Genomic DNA, 23,186 nt, shown 5'->3' with positions numbered 1-23,186 from the left:
AAAAAAAAAAAAAAAAAAAAAAAAAATTTTTAAAAGCTTACATGACAACCAGACCTTGTGAACAATGCTAGTAGGAATGTAAATTGGTACAACCAATTTGGAAAACTGCTTGGCAGTATCTACTGGATCTGGGCAAGCACAAGCTCTGTGAGACAGTATTTCCATTCTAGAAGGGATACACAATGGAGACACGTACATGGATTCACAAGTAGCATACAAAGTAACAGCCATGGTCACGCTACTCACGACAGCAAAAAAAAAATAGGAATAATGCAGACACTGTTAGAAGTAAAACGGATTAGTGGCCTGTAACGTATTTGTGCAATGGAAAGCCAAGCAGGAGGTGTTTCAGTTTGAAGGGTGGCATTGCCAAGACCAAGGACTGATGGCAAAGCTCATATGAGCAAAAAGCAAAATACAAATGGCCCTTAACCATATAAAGAAATATTCAACTGCACTCATGAAAAGGAAAATGCAAATTAAAATTACAATGAAATAACCTCTCATCACGCTAGCAAAGTTCCAAAGTTTAACAACAAATTCTGATAGCAAGGTTGTAGGGGGCCAGGCATCCTCAAACATGTCCTTTGGAGATGCAAAATGGTAAAGTCCCCACCATAGGGCAATTTGGCCGAACCTGAAAACAAATTTTAAGTGCATTTATCCTTTGATTCACAAATACCATATCTAGGGATTTAGCCTGTAAGACGTACATGCATACATTCAAAATGAAGTATGAATATAAGATTACTCATTCTTTGTTGTATCACTAGATTAGAAAGAACTCAAGTCTATCCATTAGGCATTAATGAGACAAAGTATGGTATATCTATACAATGGAAGAGTTTATAACTGTAAAACACAACCTGGAAGCTCTCTATGTATCGACACAGAAACAAAATTGGGGAAAAACGTCATAGGGTAGAAAAACATACATAATATGCTATTTGTGTGTGAAAGGGAGAAATGAGAAAACACACAGTCACATTAGTTTGCCTCTGGACATAAAAGCAATAAAGCAGTCAGCCGTAAGGGATATAATGGGAAGATGAGGAAAGACCACAGTGGACAGAGGAAGGAACAGGTCTTCTCGGTATTATCTTTTTATATTGTTTTTTTCCCCCAAATAGACATGTATTAACCATTTTCAAATGTTGGACTTAAAATTCGTTTTTGAGATAAAAAGAAAATCCAGTTAGGGAAATAAAAAACTTCCTTTCCCTCACCCCCCCTTCAAGGTATATGAATGGATTTTGCAAAATGCACACAGGTTGCTAGGGCCTGTGGGATCTAGCACCTCCCTTTAGAAGGGGTTGGGGAGAAGAGAGCAGGTGGGTGGAAATAGGCCTTTAATGCTTTGCTCTGGACCTCTGGAGCCTCAGCCAAAATCGACACGGAACAACTCTCATTTTAATATCCTGTTTCAAGAGAAAAGGCAAACAGAAGAGAACAGTGAATACAGAAAGAGACCCTACAAAAGGCAGAGTGGAAATTAAATGGGGTTTGGGGGTGATAAACAATTTCAGTTTACAAAATTATTAGGATATTTTTGTAAAGCAGTATTCAAAATGTATCTTGCCCTTTCAAACCCTTACATAGTTGTGTTTATTATAGCTATAACACAACTTAATTTTAAAACCATTTTTCTCATTTTAAAAATTATTTGCCTAGGCAGAAATCTTTGTGTATATATGAGTTTTTCTCTTGAACAGATACTTAGAAGTAGAACTGACAGTTGAAAGCTGTGGACCTTTTACTATTGAATTTAGTGAATAAATATTAAGAGGTTCGAGCTTATCAGTAGATAAGTGAATGCAAAATAAAATGAAATCCCATTTTCATCCGTAATTTTGGCAAAGATATTGCCAAGAGTGTGAATAAATACTGATACAAAAAGAACTTCAAATAATTTTGATAAATGAAAAGGCAAATTTCAGGAAAACACATACCCAATGATACTATCTATGATTTTTTAAAAAACTGACCACCACAAAGCAAAGCTATTTAAATTCAGTATATACATACTGAATTTAAATAGCCCCCCAAAAAGTTCAGGAAGGACACCCACCAAAATAATAACAAGTATTAGCCCTGGGGGAGAGACCTGTGCAGCAGTGGTGAGGAATGAGGAAGCCCAGGGGACCTCTTGATCACAGTGTTGGAATTTAATACAAAGACAACATATTCAAGTATTAATTATGCAAGGAAAACAAAGAAAAATGTTTATAAAAGTTAATCCATTGAATTCTGCTTGTAAACTAAAAAAAAAAATAAACTGACTTCTAAACCTAGTGTCTAACCATTTTAAAATAAAAAGGTTATAGGTCATCAGTTATCTGTTTCCATCTCACTAGGTTTTTTCCCTCAATATGAGGAAATTCAGATGAATTTAATAAAGACTTGGCAAGAAGAGAAAGTAGCCTGAAAACATGCCACATCAATGAGCAAGAGTCAACATAAAAAAAAAGGAAATGCAATCTGTTCGATCTAATGAAAGGATAAAATCAGTATACAATATTCCCACTTGGTATCAAAGGTCCAGAAAAGAAACAACTATCTGAATTTGGCTTTAACTCCTAACACAGATTCACTCTTTAGACATAAATTTCTTCTGTAGGAATAGAGAATGGTGCCTTCTGAGTGAGAAATTTAGAAGGCTCATTGGACAGACTTTTAAAAGACTACAGAAACACAGGATTCAGAATTGCCAACAATATAAAGGGTTAAGTGCTCCCCAAATTGTTTTGCAACGTGGCACAGGGAGTACACAGTAATGTTTATATGTCACTCGCTGGAAACAAATGAGGCTGCTCACAGCAGGACATAGGCCTGAGAGCTGTGACAGGCCCCACACTGTGGCTGACCTGAAGACCCAGAGCACCGGGGCAGCCCTGCGACTGGGTCATGGCATACCCCGGGCCCTGGCACACCCCTTGAGAAGGTTGTCCTAGGTCAGCCTTTCACTCAATACAGATACTCTACAAATAGCCTTTCTTGTTCAGCACTAACAATATGATGCTGGCTCATCACTATGCAGGACTTGTAAACAGAAGACCAGGTGAAATCCAAGTGGTTGGGACTGTATGATTTAGTTCTCTGAGAAAGATCAAAGGGAAACTCTACAGGTGCACTGCACCTACAGGTACAGGATCCAAACCCAAAAGGTCCTCACACATCATCCATACAACCAAAACTAGTCTTCTTGTTTGAAAGCAACAACTCTTCTCTTGCCTTTCTGCAGAGTTGGGTGCTCTCTGACAAACCGTTCTTTGCAAGTGTGAGACAGCTGCTGCTACCCTAGGCAACTAGCACTAAAAAATTTGGTATCATCACAGGTAGGGTCTTCAATAAAGACAAAAAGCTCTCCACTACACAATGAAAATATGTCAACTAAAAAAATAAATAAATAATACGGACTTAACTGGTGGCGCACAGGTTAAGAATCCGCCTGCCAGTGCTGGGGACACGGGTTCGAGCTCTAGTCAGGAAAGGTCCCACATGCCACGGAGCAATGAAGCCCGTGCACCACAACTACTGAGCCTGCACTCTAGAGCCCACGAGCCACACCTACTGAGCCCACGAGCCACAGCTACTGAAGCCCGTGCGCCTAGAGCCCGTGCTCCGCAACAAGAGAAGCCACCACAATGAGAAGCCCATGCACCACAACAAAGAGTAGTCCATTCGCTGCAACTAGAGAAAGCCCACACGCAGCAACAAAGACCCAAAGCAGCCAAAAATAAATAAATAAATTTATTTTTTTTAAAAAATAATTCTAAGAAAAGCAGAAAAATTATAGTCTATAAATACTACAGAGTTTTAATAAATAACTGTTCAGTACAATGAGGCGAGAACTGACTTTTTAAAAGTATATGTGTTTATTTTTGTGTATGGTGTTAGGGAGTGTTCTAATTTCATTCTTTTACATGTAGTTGTCCAGTTTTCCCAGCACCACTTATTGAAGAGGCTGTCTTCTCTCCATTGTATATTCTTGCCTCCTTTGTCATAGATTAGGGGACCATAAGTGTGTGGGTTTATCTCTGGGCTTTCTATCCTGTTCCACTGAGCTATATTGCTGTTTTTGTGCCAGCGCCATACTGTCTTGATGACTGTAGCTTTGTAGTATAGTCTGAAGTCAGGGAGCCTGATTCTGCCAGATCTGTTTTTCTCTCTCAAGATTAATTTGGTCATTCAGGGTCTTTTGTGTTTCCACACAAACTGTGAAACTTTCTGTTCTAGTTCTGTGAAAAATGACATTGGTAGTTTGATAGGGACTGCAATGAATCTGTAGATTGCTTTGGGCAGTAGAGTCATTTATACAAAAATAAACTCAAAATGGATTAAAGTCTAAATGTAAGGTCAGACACTATAAAACTCTTAGAGGAAAACATAGGCAGAACACTCTATGACATAAATCACAGCAAGATCCTTTCTGACCCACCTCCCAGAGAAACAGAAATAAAAACAAAAATAAACAAATGGGACCTAATGAAATTTCAAAGCTTTTGCACAGCAAAGGAAACCATAAACAAGACCAAAAGACAACCCTCAGAATGGGAGAAAATATTTGCAAACAAATCAACGGACAAAGGATTAATCTCCAAAATATACAAGCAGCTCATGCAGCTCAATATCAAAAAAAAAGAGCCCTCAGAATGGGAGAAAATATTTGCAAATGAATCAACTGACAAAGGATTAATCTCTAAAATTTACAGGCAGCTCATGCAGCTCAATAACAAAAAAATAAACAACCCAATCCAAAAATGGGGCAGAAGACCTAAACAGACATTTCTCCAAAGGAGATATACAGATTGCCAACAAACACATGAAAGAATGCTCAACATCATTAATATTAGAGAAATGCAAATCAAAACTACAATGAGGTATCACCTCACACCAGTCAGAATGGCCATCATCAAAATATCTATAAACAATAAATGCTAGAGAGGGTGTGGAGAAAACAGAACACTCCTGCCCTGCTAGTGGGAATGTGAATTGGTACAGCCACTATGGAGAACAGTATGGAGGTTCCTTAAAAAACTACAAATAGAACTACCATATGACCCAGCAATCCCACTACTGGGCATATACCCTGAGAAGACCATAATTCAAAAAGAGTCATTTACCACAATGTTCATTGCAGCTCTATTTACAATAGCCCGGAGATGGAAACAACCTAAGTGCCCATCATTGGACGACTGGATAAAGAAGATGTGGCTCATATATACAATAGAATATTACTCAGCCATAAAAAGAAACAAAATTGAGCTATTTGTAATGAGGTGGATAGACCTAGAGTCTGTCATACGAAGTGAAGTAAGTCAGAAAGAGAAAGACAAATACCGTATGCTAACACATATATATGGAATTTAAGGAAAAAAAATGTCATGAAGAACCTAGGGGCAAGACAGGAATAAAGACACAGACCTACTGGAGAACAGACTTGAGGATACGGGGAGGGGGAAGGGTGAGCTGTGACAAAGCAAGAGAGATGCATGGACATATATACACTACCAAACGTAAGGTAGATAGCTAGTGGGAAGCAGCCGCATAGCACAGGGATATCAGCTCGGTGCTTTGTGACCGCCTGGAGCGGTGGAATAGGGAGGGTAGGAGGGAGGAAGACGCAAGAGGGAAGAGATATGGGAACATATGTATATGTATAACTGGTTCACTTTGTTATAAAGCGGAAACTAACACACCATTGTAAAGCAATTATACCTCAATAAAGATGTTAAAAAAAAAAAAAAGAACCATGTACCACAATGTTCATTGCAGCTCTATTTATAATAGCCAGGACATGGAAGCAACCTAAGTGTCCATCGACAGATGAAGGGATAAAGAAGACGTGGCACATATATACAATGGAATATTACTCAGCCATAAAAAGAAATGAAATCGAGTTATTTGTAGTGAGGTGGATGGACCTAGAGACTGTCATACAGAGTGAAGTAAGTCAGAAAGAGAAAAACAAATACCATATGCTAACACATACATGGAATGGAATGTATGTGGAATCTAAAAAAAAAAAAAAAAAAATGGTTCTGATGAACCCAGGGGCAGGACAGGAATAAAGACACAGACGTAGAGAATGGACTTGAGGACGCGGGGAGGGGGAAGGGTAAGCTGGGACAAAGTGAGAGAGTAGCACTGACATATATACACTACCAAATGTAAAACAGATGGCTAGTGGGAAGCAGCCGCATAGCACAGGGAGATCAGCTCAGTGCTTTGTGACCACCTAGAAGGGTGGGATGGGGAGGGTAGGAGGGAGACGCAAGAGGGAGGGGACATGGGGATATATGTATACATATAGTTGATTCTCTTTGTTATACAGCAGAAACTAACACAACATTGTAAAGCAATTATACTCTAATAAAGATGTTAAAAAGAATAAAAGTATATGCGTTAGTATTTTCTCTTTAAAGAATTTATCATTTTAAAGCATTATGAATTCCACAGTATGCAAGCTCTAATAAAGAATAAAAACTTGAGAACATGACCCAAAACACCATAGATGATGGATACTACAAACCATAAAACATGAAAATTTACCACTTTGGTAACTCAAACATAAGCCTTGTAGAATCTCATCATCTTTAACAACATTTTCAGAACACAGAAAATTCACTTTCTAGATGAGAAACAAAGAAAAGAAAATTTGAAGTGACAGTACCTGGTAAAAGTTGGGTTGTGTTCAGTCATGGCAACTAGCAGCTTCAGAGCATATGCTGGTACGGGGTCAGGCTCCGTGAGGATGTGCTCGTACCTGAAATGACAACGTGATTAAAAACACTCAGTGCTTTTGTCACTTAACATTTCCTCTGAACAACAGAAACAATATTCCATGTTTTAAACATGTGGAAGAAAATAGATACTGAAATAAATGTATGAGATATAGGACCGGCACTTGCCAATGGTGGTGATGATACTGACCTACCTACCTCACAGAGCAGGGATGTTGGGAAAGTTCAATGAGACAATGCAGGTAAAATGATTAGTATTGAGCTGCGCACACAGTAAGAGGCCCAGAAACATCAGGCATTTGTGTCGGGTGTCGCAAGACCACCCTCACATTTGGGGATTCTAGAGGACTCATGAGACTCACATACAGTTGTATTTATAGTACAGACTTTATACAGCAGCACAACAAGGGCACACAGCTGAGTCATAAGGGAGACAGACACAGGTGGAGGCTGGAAGATTCTACGTCCAACCTTCTTATCCTCTCTCCCTCCTACGAGCAGTCACACAGAGCACACTCTCCCCTCAGCCACAAAAACGCAGCATGTGTGCGTGATGTTACTGCCCAAGGGCCCATTAGACACTCAAGTGACCTAGGTATTTATCACGTGGGGCTGGTCGCATAGGCAACCTAACATGTATCAAAAATCCCAGACTCCAATAATGAAAGCAGGCATCCAGCATAAACCAGACTGTCTGCACAAACAGTCTGGGCACAGTGGACTACCCTCATCAGTTAAACACTGACTGGCAGCTCTCTGAGAGCCAAGTTCCAAGATGGCAGCCGAGGCCAACCTTGCAAGCAGGGCTTTCTCAGGAGAGCAGTCTCAGATCTGCTATGTCAACTCTTTGTGAATGGCATTCTTATTAATACTTTAGAACCTGAAATGAAAAGTATTACCAGAGAGAATAAAACTCAAAATGTCTTCTTCAAAAGTTCCCACTGCACTCCCATGTTATTTGCTAGATACAGAGCTGGCCTGCACACTGTGTGTGACCTACTTAGGTTCAGCTATCCAGTAAACAATACCATGTAGATGCTCAATTAATAAGCACCAAATGAATGAATGAATAAATGGACAAAGTAACCAATCAACTTTACGACTTAACTCTCCAGAACAACCAACTAACGAGGGAGCAAAACATCTCCAAAAATCCAAAATGTGTATTTAAAACTCCATGACATGAAGCAGATGCTTTATCCTCTAGAGAAGAGGGCCCCAGGCTCTTACTCAGAGCCTATTTACTCTCATTTTGGAAATCATTACATAACAAGCTTAATTATGCAGCCTCTAAGCCCTAAGCCCTTTAAAGCCTCTAAGTCTTTAAAAAAGGAGCCAATAAAGGGAGGAGAGGGACTATTACAGAAAGACAACCCAAGAATTACAAGAAGTGGGGCTTGAAAGCATAGGAAAAACAAAAGAAAGCAAACCCAAGAACTCCTAGCAGAAAGCAGCCCAGGGAGAATTTAACGCAGAGGAAGCAGCCGCTCATCCCCCAGTGGGACCTGAGGGCCCATTACACACCGTAATGTTCAAAACGGGGGTAGTGGGCTTCCCTGGTGGTGCAATAGTTGAGGGTCCGCCTGCTGATGCAGGGGACACGGGTTCGTGCCCTGGTCCGGGAAGATCCCACATGTCGCGGAGCGGCTGGGCCCCCCAGCCACGGACGCAGAGCATGCGCGTCCGGAGCCTGTGCTCCGCAACGGGAGAGGCCACAGCAGTGAGAGGCCCCGTACAGCAAAAAAAACAAAAAACAAAAAAACAAAAAGAAACGGGGGTAGTGAGTCAAGAAAATGTTAAACTGGGTAGAACACTCTGTTTAAGGAGCCAGGAAGTACCATATTTTAGTCATTTTTCTTATGAAATATTTTAAAACTACAGCAATTAAAGATTCACCCATGTACAACAAAGAGAGAAGACAAAATACCAATCGTTCATAAATAAAATATTAACAAATAAAAATCAAATTGAGGCAAACCAGACAGACATTTTATCATACGAATAAAACAAAAATCAAGGAACATCTTTAGAGGTGATAAAAATGTATTTGTAAAATTAACATACAATTCGAAATTTTTTAAAAAAGGAACAACTCAGCATTTTCCTTTTCTTAATAGTCTTATAAAATAGAAAGCTCTTATCATCCTCAATTGGGGGCACCCAAGACTACCTTTAGGTTCAAGGATTTGCTAGACGGACTCACAGCACTCAGGAAAGCTGTTACGTTCCCGATTGCGGTTTATTACAGAGAAGGGATACTGGTTAAAATCAGCAAAGATGAAAGGCACATAGTACAAAGTGCAGGAGGGACCAGGCACAAGCTTCTAGCTGTCCTCTCCCAGTGGAGTTGTGTGGACAGAGCTTAATCGTCCCAGCAACGATGCGTGACAACACGTGTGGAGTACGGCCAGCCAGGGAAGCACTGGCATCCAGGGTTTTATTAGCAGTCAGTCCCTTGGGTGTGGAATGCCTGTGCGGCTAACCTCTGTCTCCAGCCCCTCCAAGGGTCAAGCTGATATGGTGTGGCCTAATGCCCCGCCTTAATTCACAGTGTCAGTGTGAATTATCTGGCATGGCTCAAGGCCCCAGGGATACAGACTCTCTTATCAGGAAGGATACTCCAAAGGCTCAGAAGTACTCTTCCAGAAGGGAGTCAAGAGCCAGTTTCTTCATAACGTGCAGGGTTTGAACCACCCCACATCTGCTGAGCTAAGCGTTTGCAGCACACATCCTTAACAGGGAAACTGAGGCACTGCTGAGTTTATAGTGAGGCATTAAAGTCAGAGATAAGAGAAGAATGCACTCTTCCACTGATTACTGGTATTTGCAAATTGTCAGCCAGAGAATTTCAACAGAAGTAGGGATAGGAAGCTTCTTAGGAGTCACTCACATACCCCAGATGACCAGCTCCCCTCGTCCCCACTCCCAGACTTACTGGAATCACTGAGGAAAGGACCACAAAACTATGAATTTTAAAAAGCTGCCCATGGGATGTCCTTACCCACATGCTTGTATAGAAAGCAGAGGAGAAGATATGGACAATTAGTTAGAAATATAATAGAGAAAATCTCAAGAGGGCTGAAAAATATGACATATTTTTAAAGGGACTTAAGAATATGTAGAACCACGTAGCAGTACATATAATAGTGAAATACTGGGAAAATCCTAGATATTTACTAACCAGGAATTGTTTAATGATTTTAAAACATTTATAAATGTAGGTATAGGTAAGGTAGGTATAGGTAAGACAGTCAATAAAAGAGTGTTATATAAGTATAGATACAGATATTCACAGTATGATGTCTGGGGGTAGGAGGAAGACACAGGTTCCAAGGCGGAAATTTCAGAAAGTACTAAGCAAATCTCACCAGGAATGGAGAAACCATACAGTGGAGAAGGCAGATGTTAACATAAAATGGTAGGCAAGAGGCAAAACACTGAGAGTCCTGAATGGCTGGGTAAGAACTATTAATGTTATTTTCTGCAACCTAAAGGTTTCAAGGTTTCTGAGCAAAGGAAGCTATGAGGAAGGCATTATGTTAAAATGCATTTGTAACAGTGCAAGGTGGATTCCAGGCTTAAAGAGTTTAAAGGAAGGAGATGTGTGGGGTTAGATAAAGAGAAGGCTACAGCAAAAGCATGGAGGTGAAATCTACCTTTGGAGAAGGCTGAGGACTTTGCCTGGACTGCTATGAGAAAGGGGAAGACAGCCTACTCTTTTGGGCATTTTCTGTAAAGGTTCTTCCAACATTTGTACTAGGTGATATCTTGAGTCAACTCCAAAATTTCATGAACTGAGAAAGGGCATAAATCAAATAAATAGTTGATATCTTGAGACTTTCCAATCTTGTGTTTTTATGTTACCTAAGTTCTACGCGACACTCTATTGTCTTGCATGGATGCACAGATACTTAAGCATATCAGTAGTTACATGGATACATAAGTGGATGGAGAAATAAACAAATGGTGGGAAGATACATATATACATATATATATATATTACACTTTTTTTTTTTTTTTTTTTTTTTTTTTTTTTGCGGTACGCGGGCCTCTCACCGTTGCGGCCTCTCCCGCTGCGGAGCACAGGCCCCAGACGCGCAGGCCCAGCGGCCACGGCTTACGGGCCCAGGCGCTCCGCGGCACGCGGGATCCTCCCGGGCCGGGGCCCGAGCCCGCGTCCCCTGCATCGGCAGGCGGACTCCCAACCACTGCGCCACCAGGGAAGCCCTATATTACACTTTTTAAGTGAGAAAAAGGTAAGATTTCAAAATAAGTATTAAATATAATTTCAGATAGTAAGCCCTAATGTCCGGGCTTCTTCGATAGAATCAACGGCAAATTTTCATTATGAAGGCCTGAAAGGCTAAAAAAAACCAACCAAACAATGACTTCACTAAAGCAACACTTAAGGTTTACAAAATATTATCCAAAGAACTGGATCACTAGAATTATTCCGATTCAGAAGGATGAAAGTGCCTTTACCTTTACTCTAACTCCCAAATTATCCCAATTCAGATTCCCATAGGTTGCACCCCCAAAAGAGGAAAAATCACTCCACCTAAATGCACTGATTTAGGTACACACTCAAAACATAAAAGGATTAAGTAAAAAGAACAAAGTGGAACTTTCTTTTGGTGCAAAAATATTTAATTAAATATTATCTGCAAAAAAAACCTTATCTAAGGAATGGCCAAAAATGAAATACTCCTATATATTCTAATTCCCATCAAAGATGGTCAAGTTCATGCCTATTTTAACATAGAATACGTGTAGTTAAGGGAGACATAGATGCAATACAGAAACATCTGGATGTCCTCCGAGCCACCAACACAAAAATCAGGTACTGAAACTCATGACTTTGCTGGATATTATTTCAGAGACATCAACTCCACAGTGTGTTGCAACTAATAAAATCCATTTATAAATTCAAATTTCTAAAAGGAAATACAATTCTAAGTTGTCAAGGATACAGTCCTTTCTGAGATTTTAAAAAACAAAGCCTTAATAATTTATGAAGTCATTATGGCCTTGATGATTGTACAGGTCACAAGAGAATTGTAAAAAAAAAAAGACAGTACTCACTTTCCCCAGGAGAGAAATGCTGTATGTCCTACTGTCATAAAAACACTGTAAACACATTTATATCAGCATGATCTCTTTTCAATACAAAATACTCAAAGCTAAAGAAAAATATGAAAATAGAACAAAACATGTTCACAAAGTGGTTCCAGCCTACCAAAGGCAAATTGCTCAGTGCATTTTTTCCCCACGGCTTGCTGCCTGGCATAAAGCCTTCCCTGACTATGCTATTGAAATAAAATAAAATAGGCCCTCCCTCCATTTCCCCCTGTCGATAAAAAAAAAAAAAAAAAAAAAAGCGTAACCTAAAAGTTGAGAATTACGTTTTATTTGGCAGACTTGTTGAGGACTTAAGCCTGAGAGGCAGCCTCTCAGGTCGATCTGAGGAACTACTCCAGAGAAGTAAGGGAGGAGCCAGGACATACAGGAGTTTTTGTAACAAAAACCAGGCAGGTGGTCGGAACATCAAAAGATTACTGTCGATTAAAAAAAAACCAGGCACCTCAAGTGAACGAATCTAGCACTTTTCTCTGTATGGGAAGATGCAAGAGTCTGGGCTGATTGAAATCATTCCTTTGATATGCACCTTAGCTATCTGGGGCCAGTGTCCTGCTTTTCTCCATTCTGAATCCCCCCAGGGTGCACAGTCTGGCGTGGTGGCAGTGGCTGAGGGCTTGATGGCCACAACATCCTTTGTTTACTGATACAGCAGGTGTCATTCTCTACCTACTTACACCACTTTCTGTATTTTCTTCAGAGCACTCACAATAAACTGAAATCACCTTATATATTTATTTATTTACTGCTTTGCCTCACCCAATATACTGTAAGAACACCGAGGGGCAAGGATTCAATCTTTCTCACCACTGTATTCTGAGTTCCTGGCACACAGAAGTCACTTGATATATCATTTATATGATAAACGGGAGAAAGGAGGGACAGGAGAGGAGAGAAAGGGTTTTAAACATCCTGTGAACAATCACACAAGGTAGTTCAAATTACATTATTTACATTTGTAGGAATAGTAGAATTTCCTCTTCCCCAAGAGTAGTGATGTGTTTCCTGAGTGGAGGATCTAGTCCTGTTTACAGCTGAACACTGAAAGAGCAATGCTCTCCCCTTACGTAACAAGTGTCAGAAGAAAAAGTTCAAACAGTCAGCAGAGGACTACTTTCAATGTTAAGATTTCATTGATAATGACTTTGATATAAAACTACTGAGAGATGCTGATTTTAATTAATAAGGTCACTCTGGGCTTAAGTTCCATTAAATATTGCCTCTTCTCTTCTGCATGAACCTTTCAAATTAAATCTTATCTCTTTGCTGGAAAAAGTCATGGCAATTTTCTGAGTATATGTGGTTTATCTTTCCTCCCAGAAAAAAACTTTTCCTCATTAACCATACAGATAGCAGTTATGTTCCTGGCATTTCAACTATCTTGAAGAAAGGAGGAGAAATGGAAAGCAGGAAGGGGAAGGAGGAAGGGAGGGCACACACACCAAGTCAATGGCAGGGCCAAGATTTGAATACAAATATATTCTAATCACAAGATCCACATTACCAATGAACACTACTACCAACTTCAATAAGCAGATGGTGTTCTCAAGCTGGTGGCCAAAGAGGAAGTCAGAGTAATGGCAAGCATGAAGGGGATTTGACAAACCCCTGTTGACTTGAAGATGGAGGGGCCACGGGAAAAGAATTTCGGGCACCTAAAAGAACGTGAGGCAGCACAGAAACAGTGACTTTGGTCCTGCATCTGTATACTGGGATGAATAATGACCCCCAAAAGATATGCCCAAGCGCTAACCCCCTGTGACTGTGACCTTATTTGGGAAAAGGGTCTTTACGGAAGTAGGTAAGGATCTTGAGGTAAGATCACCCTGAATTTAAGGGCAGGCCCTACATATAATGGCAGATGTCCTTACAAGAGAGAGGCAGAGGCGATTTACAGATGTAGGTAAGGATCTCGAGGTAAGATCACCCTGAATTTAAGGGTAGGCCCTAAAGATAATGACAGATGTCCTTACAAGAGAGAGACAGAGGCGAATGTGAGGCAGACACACAGGGGAGAAGGCCCTGTGAAGACAGACACAGACTGGAAAGATGCTGCCATAAACCCAGGATGCCCGGCAGCCACCAGAAGCCGGGAGAGATGCGTGGATTCACCCTCAGAGTCTCAAAAAAGAACTAACCCTGCTGACACCTTGATGTCAGACTTCCAGCCTCCTAAACTGTGAGAGAATACATTTCTGTTGTTTTAAGCCGGTCGGTGTGTGTTAATTTGTTACAGCAGCCTTGAGAAACTAACACCACAAGAAACAGTTCTGCTAACAGCTTGAGTGTGCTGGGAAGCAGATTCCTTCCGGAGTCTTCACTCAAGGACTGTGCCCAGCACACGTGCAATTTCAGCAGCTCGAGATCCTGAGCTAGGAGCCCAGTTGCACGAAGTCAGACTCCTGACCTACAGAGCGTGACCTAATCAACAGATGTCTATTTAAGCTGCTAACTTTGTATTAACTTGTTATGCACCAATAGAAAAACTAATAGAATATTTAGAGTTTAATTTTCTTGTATTATTAGTTAACACTGATAATCCAAAGTTAAAGTTTTGATGATGAGCATTCCTTTCTTGTTCCTGACATGGAAATGCCCCTAATGGAATAGTATTTAAAGACTGTGATCAAAGGAATCTAGAGTTCTGGGTGATGTTAAGAGATAAGCCTTAGTAAGTAGTGTCCTAATGTCATGTAATGTTGAGAAACCTTGCACTTAAAAAAGTTAAATGGGTAAAACTCAAAAGCACACAGAATATTTCAGAAAGAACATGTGTTCCTCAGCACATTCATAAACATGGTGTAGGCCCACAGTTTAAGAAAGGCAGCTTTGATATTTATTTAATTTATACTTAAACATTTATGACTTACAAACTTCTACGGTTAAAAAAAATTACTAATTTATGAAATATCTGGCTCTACCAGACAATACATTCCACAAAGGCAGAGGCTGTGCCTATCTTAGTCATTATTAGAAATATGCCTATGAAATAAGATGGATACAATTAATATCGGTGAATGAACGGGCTGATGAAGAGAGAAAACATTTTCTCCCAAGCTTATTTCACAGAACTCTCACATGCAGATTTCTGCTAGAAATAAGTTGGTCTGCTTACTGCCCACCACTCTGCCACTTCCACACCTTTGCTTACCCCATTCCTGCCTGGGGTAGCCACGCCTCTTCCATCCAATCATACCCAGGCTTCAAAGTCTAATTCAAATACCATCTCTCTATATGTGGTTATTACATAATCCTCCACATACAAAAGGCACTAAACAAATGCTTGTAACTAAACTTCATCTCTTTAGAAAGCAAAGCATGCACAGTGAGAAGGGGTAACAGTTCTTTGATCTTCACAATTTGTATAGTAAGCCATTCACTCATGTTATCTATGATAGATGGGGTGACGCATCAACTTGTCTGGGCCACAGGCCACCAACGTTTGATTACTGGTGTGTCACCAAACATACTGGGTATGTCAGTGAGAGTATTTCTGGATGAGATTATCGTTTGAGTCAGTAGACTGAGTAAAGCAGACTGCCCTCCCTACTGTGGGTGGGCCTCATCTAATCCACTGAAGACCAAAATAGAACAAAAAGACTGAGTAAGAAGGAACTCCTCCTGCCCCACTTCCTTGAGCTGGGACATGGGTCTTTTGCTGCCTTTGGTCTTGAATGGAAACATCAACTCTTCTTGGGTCTCCAGCCTGTCAGCTTTCAGACTGGTACTGGTAAGTATACCCTCAGCTCTCCTCGTTCTCAGGCCTTCACACTCAAACTGGAACTATACCATTGGCTCTCCTGGGTCCCAGCCTGCACACTGCAGATCTTAAGACTTCTTGGCCTCCATAATCATATGAGCCAATTCCTTATAATAAATCTCAATCCCTCTCTCCCTCTCCCTCTCTCTCTCTCTCTCTCTCTCTCTATATATATATATATATATATATATCTCCTATTTGTTCTGTTTCTCTGAGAACCATAACTAATACTTATTTTAATATATTTATTCTTACAACTGAATTTTCATTCGTATCACACTGCAGTTCTGAAAAGCACCTGGAACAGTGGTATTACATGGTATTTAACAAGATTAAATTATTGTGCTCCCTGAAAATTTTGTAACAGCCATTAGAAAAGACATCCACTCTTTTCCTAGAATCATCAACCAGGAGCCACTTAACCACCAAGTAGAAAGGGCCTCTTTGAGAACAAAGCCACATAGATGTAGGCAGAGAAGAGACGGTAAGAAAGAGACATACACACAGTACTGTAGACAATTCAAACCCCTGAATCCAGCTATATCTGACACCAGCACAAGTCTCTGACTTCTTAGTTATATGAGCAAATAATTACTTTGCAAGTTAGTCTGAGTTAAGTATTACTGCTTGCAAATAAAATCGTCTTAACTGGGGCTTCGCTGGTGGCGCAGTGGTTGAGAATCCGCCTGCCAATGCAGGGGACACGGATTCAAGCCCTGGGCCGGGAATATCCCATATGCCACGGAGCAACTAAGCCCATGAGCCACAACTACTGAGCCTGCGTGCTGCAACTACTGAAGCCCGTGCACCTAGAGCCCGTGGTCCGCAAGAAGAGAAGCCACCACAATGAGAAGCCTGCGCACCGCAACAAAGAGAAGCCCCTGCTTGCCGCAACTAGAGAAAGCCACGTGCAGCAATGAAGACCCAACTCAGCCAAAAATAAATAAATTAAATAAATAAATTTATTAAAAAGAAAAGAAATCGTCTTAATTAATACAACACTTTCAGGTGAAAAGATTGAAAAGACTGTCACCTCGGCTTTACCCAAAGTATTTTTTAAGGTCAAAGAAGGATTAAAACTTTAACAAAATTAAAAGGATTGATGTTAATATGTTTATTTTCACATTGAAGCAGGTTTTATGTAGCTCCTATAAACTCTAGAAACTTCATTATTCTTAAGCCATTATATGCACATACTCATTGAAGAACATGAATTTTCCATTATGAGCATTTCTAAACTCATTAATTACCAAGAGCTATCTTCAAAGACCAAATTCCTTGTCAAGGTCTCTAGTTTTCCAGTATCAAAGTTAAATGAATTCATCATTTGTATTTCATTTTTTAAAATTTTTTACATAATATTTATTGAGCCCTTACTATATATGCCAGGTGGGCACAATCATCAGCATCTATTTTATGGCCACTTCTATGAAGTATGTAGCATTACTATTATTGTTCCATTACAATCTTCATTTTAAAGTTTAATAGGAGGGATTACAATGTTCCTAATAATAACAGTAGTGGTGCTACATATTTGTCAAGAACGTACTATGGGGGATTTCCCTGGTGGTCTAGTGGTAAAGAATCTGCCTTACAATGCAGGGCATGTGGGTTCGATCCCTGGTCAGGGAACTAAGATCCCACGTGCTGCGGAGCAACTAAGCCCGCGTGACACAACTACTGAGCTTACGCTCCTCAACTAGAGAGCCCACGCACCCTGGAGCCCACACACCACAACGACAGAAGAGAAAAAGCAACCCGCACGCCACAACTATGGAGAAGCCCGCACACCACAACGAAAGATTCCCGCATGCCTCAACGAAGATCTCGTACCCTGCAACTAAGACCCAACGCATCCAAAAATAAAATAAACAATAAAAAAAAAGAACGTACTATGTCCCACACACTGTACTAAGTGCTTTACAAGAAGTATCCCATTTAATCCTCACTTTCGAATCTTCTAAATTAGGTACTATTATCCTCATTTTATAGATAAGGAAACTGAGGCTTAAAGAATTAAATGCAGAGCCAAGACCTGCACTTCACATCAGAATCAGTACACAAGGTTTGAAAACATTCCACACCACATCCCAATAAATCCCATAACATTATCCAAAGTGCATTTCAAATTGCTTAACCAAAACCTGAGCTCATCTACATTACATTTGTTCTTGAGTTGCCATGTGGTCTACATTTGTGTTTTCCTCTTTAATTCCTCATCTCTGGAAAAGGTAAAGATGCCCATTAAAGGAAATACATATTATTTATGATAGCTCAAATGAATAAAATAGGAGCACTAAAATTACAGATTCAATACTTTTTATACTACAGACTGTTCCATAAGTGGGCAGACTTTAGAAACGATGAGATTTTATTTCAAATGTGCATCGGTGTTAACAAACTATTGTTAAACTGAGAAGTCTTGCTGGAGGAAATCCTGTCCCTCTTGGGGGACATCTCAGGTCCTGAAAAATGCTTCTGTACAAGTCATCGGGTAGCAGATAAGATGGCACTGATAACATTAATTAATCCCATGAAACAAGATTGGAATCTTGTATCTACCCACATTAAGTACAAACCACACATGCACACACGCATATATCACAAATGCAAACAAAAATATATTCACTGATAGTTTATCACTGAGAAAGCTCCACATGACAAAGTTTAATTTTTTTTCATATAGATAATCATTTTCTTACTTTGAGTATCAAAAGTATTCTTACTGTACGTATTACCAGGAGTCTCCCTGAAGCCAACTGCAGAAGCACGAGAAGCAAAAAGAACCAAGGGGCTAGCTTGTAAATCAAGCCGTCACAGGTCAAGCTCCCCTCAGTCAAGACAGGCTCCCTCAGCTGGGAGAAGGGTTGTCACACGCTGACTACACACTTCATAAAATATACCTTCCTAAGCCAACAAGGAGTGGTTGAGCTCTTTGGAATATAATTAGATCTGGTGTCTATACTGTGGGGAAAAAAAAAAAAAGTTTTTTTAATAAGAACAGATCTTGAGAAGTTTAACAAATATCGGGGAGCATCTGGTGGAGCTGCCATCCTTGAAAACTTGCTGAACTGACTCAGACTGCAGGCCAGGCCCTGAGGAAGCAGGATCAGGCACGTGCTTTAATGCCTGAGACGCTTTCCAACATTTGTTTAATTTTATAAAAAATTTATTTAATAGTGATATGTAGCATATCACTATTTTTTTAACTTCAATTTTTTTTTAAGCTTCAATTTTTTTAACTTCAATTTTTTTCTTTGATAAAATTTACAGTGTTGTCTGAATTATAAGGTGCCATTTTAGAGCTTAACATATTTGTATTGGGTGCTCTTAGCAGTCATCCTATTGTGTGTTTGCTATGTGAGCAATGGAGTAAAAGGAAAAAAATAATCCCCTTCTGTTAATTAATACTCATTAACTGTTCTACCACCATCCCTCCCCCACAAAAAATGTTCTGTTTTTAACTCAACTTAATTTCCATTCCAAGAGTTTGGAGGGGAGGGAAGCAAGATTTCTTTCCATCTCTATTATTTCTGAGGAGGTCCAGGAAAAGTCCCAATTTTATGTTCAGGAGTCTTGTCATGTTGACCTTGAATAATAAACCTTATCCCTCTGGCCACAAACATTTTTAAATCTGCAAAACTCCAGTCATGTCCCCTGTAGAAAACAGATAAAGTTCTAAATGGATGTTTTTGAAGATGGACTGAGATTCTCCTGCATCCTATGCAGCATAGTAGTTACTGCCTCTCTTTCTAGACCTCTTTTACAGTGAGTGCATAAGCCCCTGGATAAAAATATAAGGTCCCTGTGACCCTGAGCCCATCATTGGACCTCGTTTGCCAGAAGCATCCTGGGCACCCTACACTTCTCTGCCTGAGTGCAGTGCATGGGACTTACTGGGGAAGTAAGACATCTCTAATGAGGGCCAGAAGATTGCTGTCAGAATCGACATTCGCCTCCTTCTTGCCATCACCAACCTCCTGGTTCATGAGCAGAGATGTGGTTTCTGACAGCAGCCGCAAGCTGAAGAGTCTCCACTCCACTTGAAAGAAAAAAAAAATGCCAAGAACGTGACCACATGGAGATAGAATGAAAACAGAATGTGTAACTGATGGAATTCTCACTGATGTGGTCACACTTACCATTCCCGCTTTGAACCAAGGAGACCAAGGGTGGCAGGATACAATCAACCACCTAAAAGGAAAGACGTAAAAGACTTGGTTCAAATCCCTACAAACAAAAAACTGATATTGTTACCGAACTCAAGTCCGTGTGCCTGACACACAGTGAGGCCAAACAATACTGAAACGTCGGAGTTTGGAGCGGACAAAGGTTTATTGCAGGGCCCTGCAAGGAGACGGGTGGCTCTTGCCTTAAAAACCCTGAACTTCCCGAAAGCTTTGAGCAAAGCCCTTTTACAGGAAAGGTGAGGGAGGGGCAGGGTTAGTTGTTGGAAGCTTCTTGGTGTCAGATCCTTTGTTCTTGAGGTCAGGTCATGATGTTCCTGTAAACGTCCACCAAACAAATGTTAGTCTCTGTTCTGACAAGAAGGGGCAAGGTCCCAAGGCTCAACTTTCGCCCTCCGAGGTCCAGGCCTCATTAAAAGGAGGGGTCCCTGCGCAGGCCGGCCACCCTGCCCGGGAGTGCTGGTCCAGCACCCAGCCCGGGTCCTCCCACCAGTGCCTAGCCCGGCTGAGGAGGCAGATCTCAGCTGGCGGCGCCCTCGGTGCCAGGTCCCCAGACCCCGCCCAGCCGTCATCCCTGAGGGAGCCAGGGGCCCAGGACCCAGCCGGCCCTCAGGCTGCCCAAATCAGGGGCCGTGCCCCACGCACTGCGACCCACGGAGACCACTGCCACCATCATTAGGTCGTGGAGGCAGGGATGGGGTAGAGGTTCGCCGCTGCCTCGAGGCCGAGCCCGGACCGTGGGCGGCCTGGTGAGGGCTCTGGAGCCCTGCAGGACACAGTCCGCAGCCTGCCCCCAAGGCCCCGAGCTCACCCGCCGGCCCAAGGCCAGAGGGCCTGGAGGGCCCCAAGAAGAAGGCCAGTCACGATCCGTCTCTCACCACACTCTCTGCTACGCGCAGACCACTGTGAGGCTGACTGTTGGGGGAGCAGGACATCTAACCACCCCACTAAGGGTCATACGCTGTCACTCGCGCCCACCCCACCCCTATTACAATATCAACCACTACCCATGCCTTTTCCACTGACAGAATCATTAGTCAAAAGAGTGAGAAAAAAAAAGCAACAGCTAAATTTACCCAGGATTTAAACTCTGCATGACATTTAATAAACCACCAAGCTCATTTAAATCTGAAAAAGTCCGCAGGTCAAAATGACATTATGTTCATCAAGACAGTAGTTTATCAAAACCTTCAGAGTTTATGAAAGGACCTTTAGTATATAATACAAACTCTGGTTGGCATGGGTTGACACTGAACCGTCAAATAAAGATATGTAAGCTGGTGATAATTAGTCAAGTTTAAACTAAACAACAATTAAAATGTTGGAGGAAAAGGAGATACATAAACCTCATGTTTTTGCAAATACATCAAAGCGCCATGACAAGTTAACCTTGGTGATTTTTATAAATAGATTCCAAAGATCTAAACCCGTTACACAAACCACCTCTATGATTTTCTAGTTATATCAGACAGAGCACAATCAAATATGGTTTGCAACCTACTCCAAAATAACAAATTTACCCCCCAAATGAAAATGGATGATGAAGAAAGGACAAATCATTTCCACAGTGTAATTCTGATAACTACTAGCTCGTTTGGTGAACTCTTTTGGTGACAATAAACAAAATTCCTGTTGTTTATAGCTGAACTGATTTCCTGACCCTAAGATGTGTATTTGCTCTCCTCACCACACTGACAAAAGGGCAGGAAAAGCGGTCCACGGCCCAAAACCACCCTCTTGCTGTCCAAACCAATGAAAGGATACCCTACACAGGTAAGGATCTCCACACATGGGTATTGGTCCGTCAGTGTTACCCTGTTCTAGCTCCACTCCACAAAATAAGTTTATACGTAACATTATATCTAGATATTTGTACCACAACCCTAAGAACTAGGGATGTTTTGTTTATCCTCTTCCATTAAGCGACATCACATCGCTCAAAGCATAGACATCAAGCTTCACTAAGGAATTTTTAGAACTCTAAACTCCCAGGTACATCAAAAGCAAAAACTATGCAAAGAAGAGAAATATATCCCACTATCAACCGCTATCAACACGCTCAACATCTATCTTGAAGGTTTAAGAGAGCATATTAAGAGAGGAGTGGGACTGAATTTATCTACATGTCCAACTCAATAAGTTTGAAAACCAACAATTAGGCATGGTCCAAAAAGCAAGGCTGTCAGAAGATGAAGAGACAAAAATCAATAGTCTTCCAATATGCCTACAACAACCAATCAAATAACGTAATTAGAAAAAGATACCATTTACAACAGTAATAAAATTCTAAGGTATCTATGACATCATGACTTTCATAGAAATATATATATGTGTGTGTGTGTGTGTATATATATATATATATATATATATATATATATATATATAAAATATGTATGACAGCCATCGATGGACTTCTGAAAAATAGCTTGAAAGCTGTCACAACCATGCTCACAACAAGAAAAAAGACAAACTGGAAATCAGCAACTCTTCTCAGACATACCAGAGACTTCAAGTCACAGGGCAAACCAGCTGTCCCCCAGAAGTGAAGAGACAGGCAAAGACAGAGAATCATAGCTTAACAGGAGCAGAAACCACCAGTGGAGCCAGCAGCTGGAGCAAAAACATAAAGGGTAACTGACTAATTGCTGGTGTCTGAGCAGAAGAGAGGAAACCTCCTTCAGGCCCTGCGTGCACCTGCACCTGACAACGGGGAGGGGGCTGAGGTGAGAAGCACTTGTGAAGTTCACAGCCCAGGTGCACATGCTCAGAAGAGGAATGAGACCAAATCAGAGGGGCTATGGAACCCTCCTCCCCCCACCTCACCACAACATCAATAGGGCTCCTGTGTAATAACACAGGATTACAACAGAGAGCTGCTTTATTATAAAGACACAGGCTTTATTTCAGAAGGAGCTATTAGGGAAACCCAGGACAACAGGAGAGACAAAATAAGGACATTATGGGGAATTTTAGCCCCTGAAACCTACAGCTACAGCAAACAGTAAACATAGCCTGGCTCTTAGCCAGATAAACATAAAACTTCACACTAACGGCTCAATGATCTCAGTTCATTTTACCTGATACATCATGCTGGAGTGAAATATTTGAAGTGCTGAGAGGGAAAAAAACACCACCCTAGAATTCTGAGTGAAATTATCCCTCAAGAGTAAAAGGAAAAATAAAGCCTTTCTCACACACACAATAACTGAAGAAATGTTTTGCCAGTAGACCTGCCTTGCAAGAAATGTTAAGTTTCTCAGAAAGAAGGAAAATGACATAGGGCAGACACTCAGATCTATATGTTAGAGAAAAAATAAATGAAGGTGAAATATAGTAATTGATGAGAAGCCTCAGACAGGT

General features: G+C 40.8%; 1 protein-coding gene across 1 annotated transcript in view; it reads right to left on the bottom strand.

Moving 5' to 3' along the window:
• Positions 1-23,186, bottom strand: part of LOC103079147 (serine/threonine-protein kinase ULK4-like) — a gene marked incomplete at its 5' end in the record, with an annotated part of 395,550 nt that overhangs the window by 323,583 nt on the left and 48,781 nt on the right. The window contains 3 exons of the mRNA XM_007464471.1: positions 6,674-6,766; positions 19,537-19,681; positions 19,782-19,833. Coding sequence (XP_007464533.1) covers positions 6,674-6,766; positions 19,537-19,681; positions 19,782-19,833 — 290 coding nt within the window. The remainder of the gene's footprint in view (positions 1-6,673; positions 6,767-19,536; positions 19,682-19,781; positions 19,834-23,186) is intronic.

This window comes from Lipotes vexillifer, unplaced genomic scaffold (assembly GCF_000442215.2).
Source record: "Lipotes vexillifer unplaced genomic scaffold, Lipotes_vexillifer_v1.1 scaffold798, whole genome shotgun sequence".
Lineage (NCBI taxonomy): Eukaryota > Metazoa > Chordata > Mammalia > Artiodactyla > Lipotidae > Lipotes > Lipotes vexillifer.
Note: the sequence above shows the minus strand (reverse complement) of the source record. Positions and strands in the feature narration are given on the sequence as shown.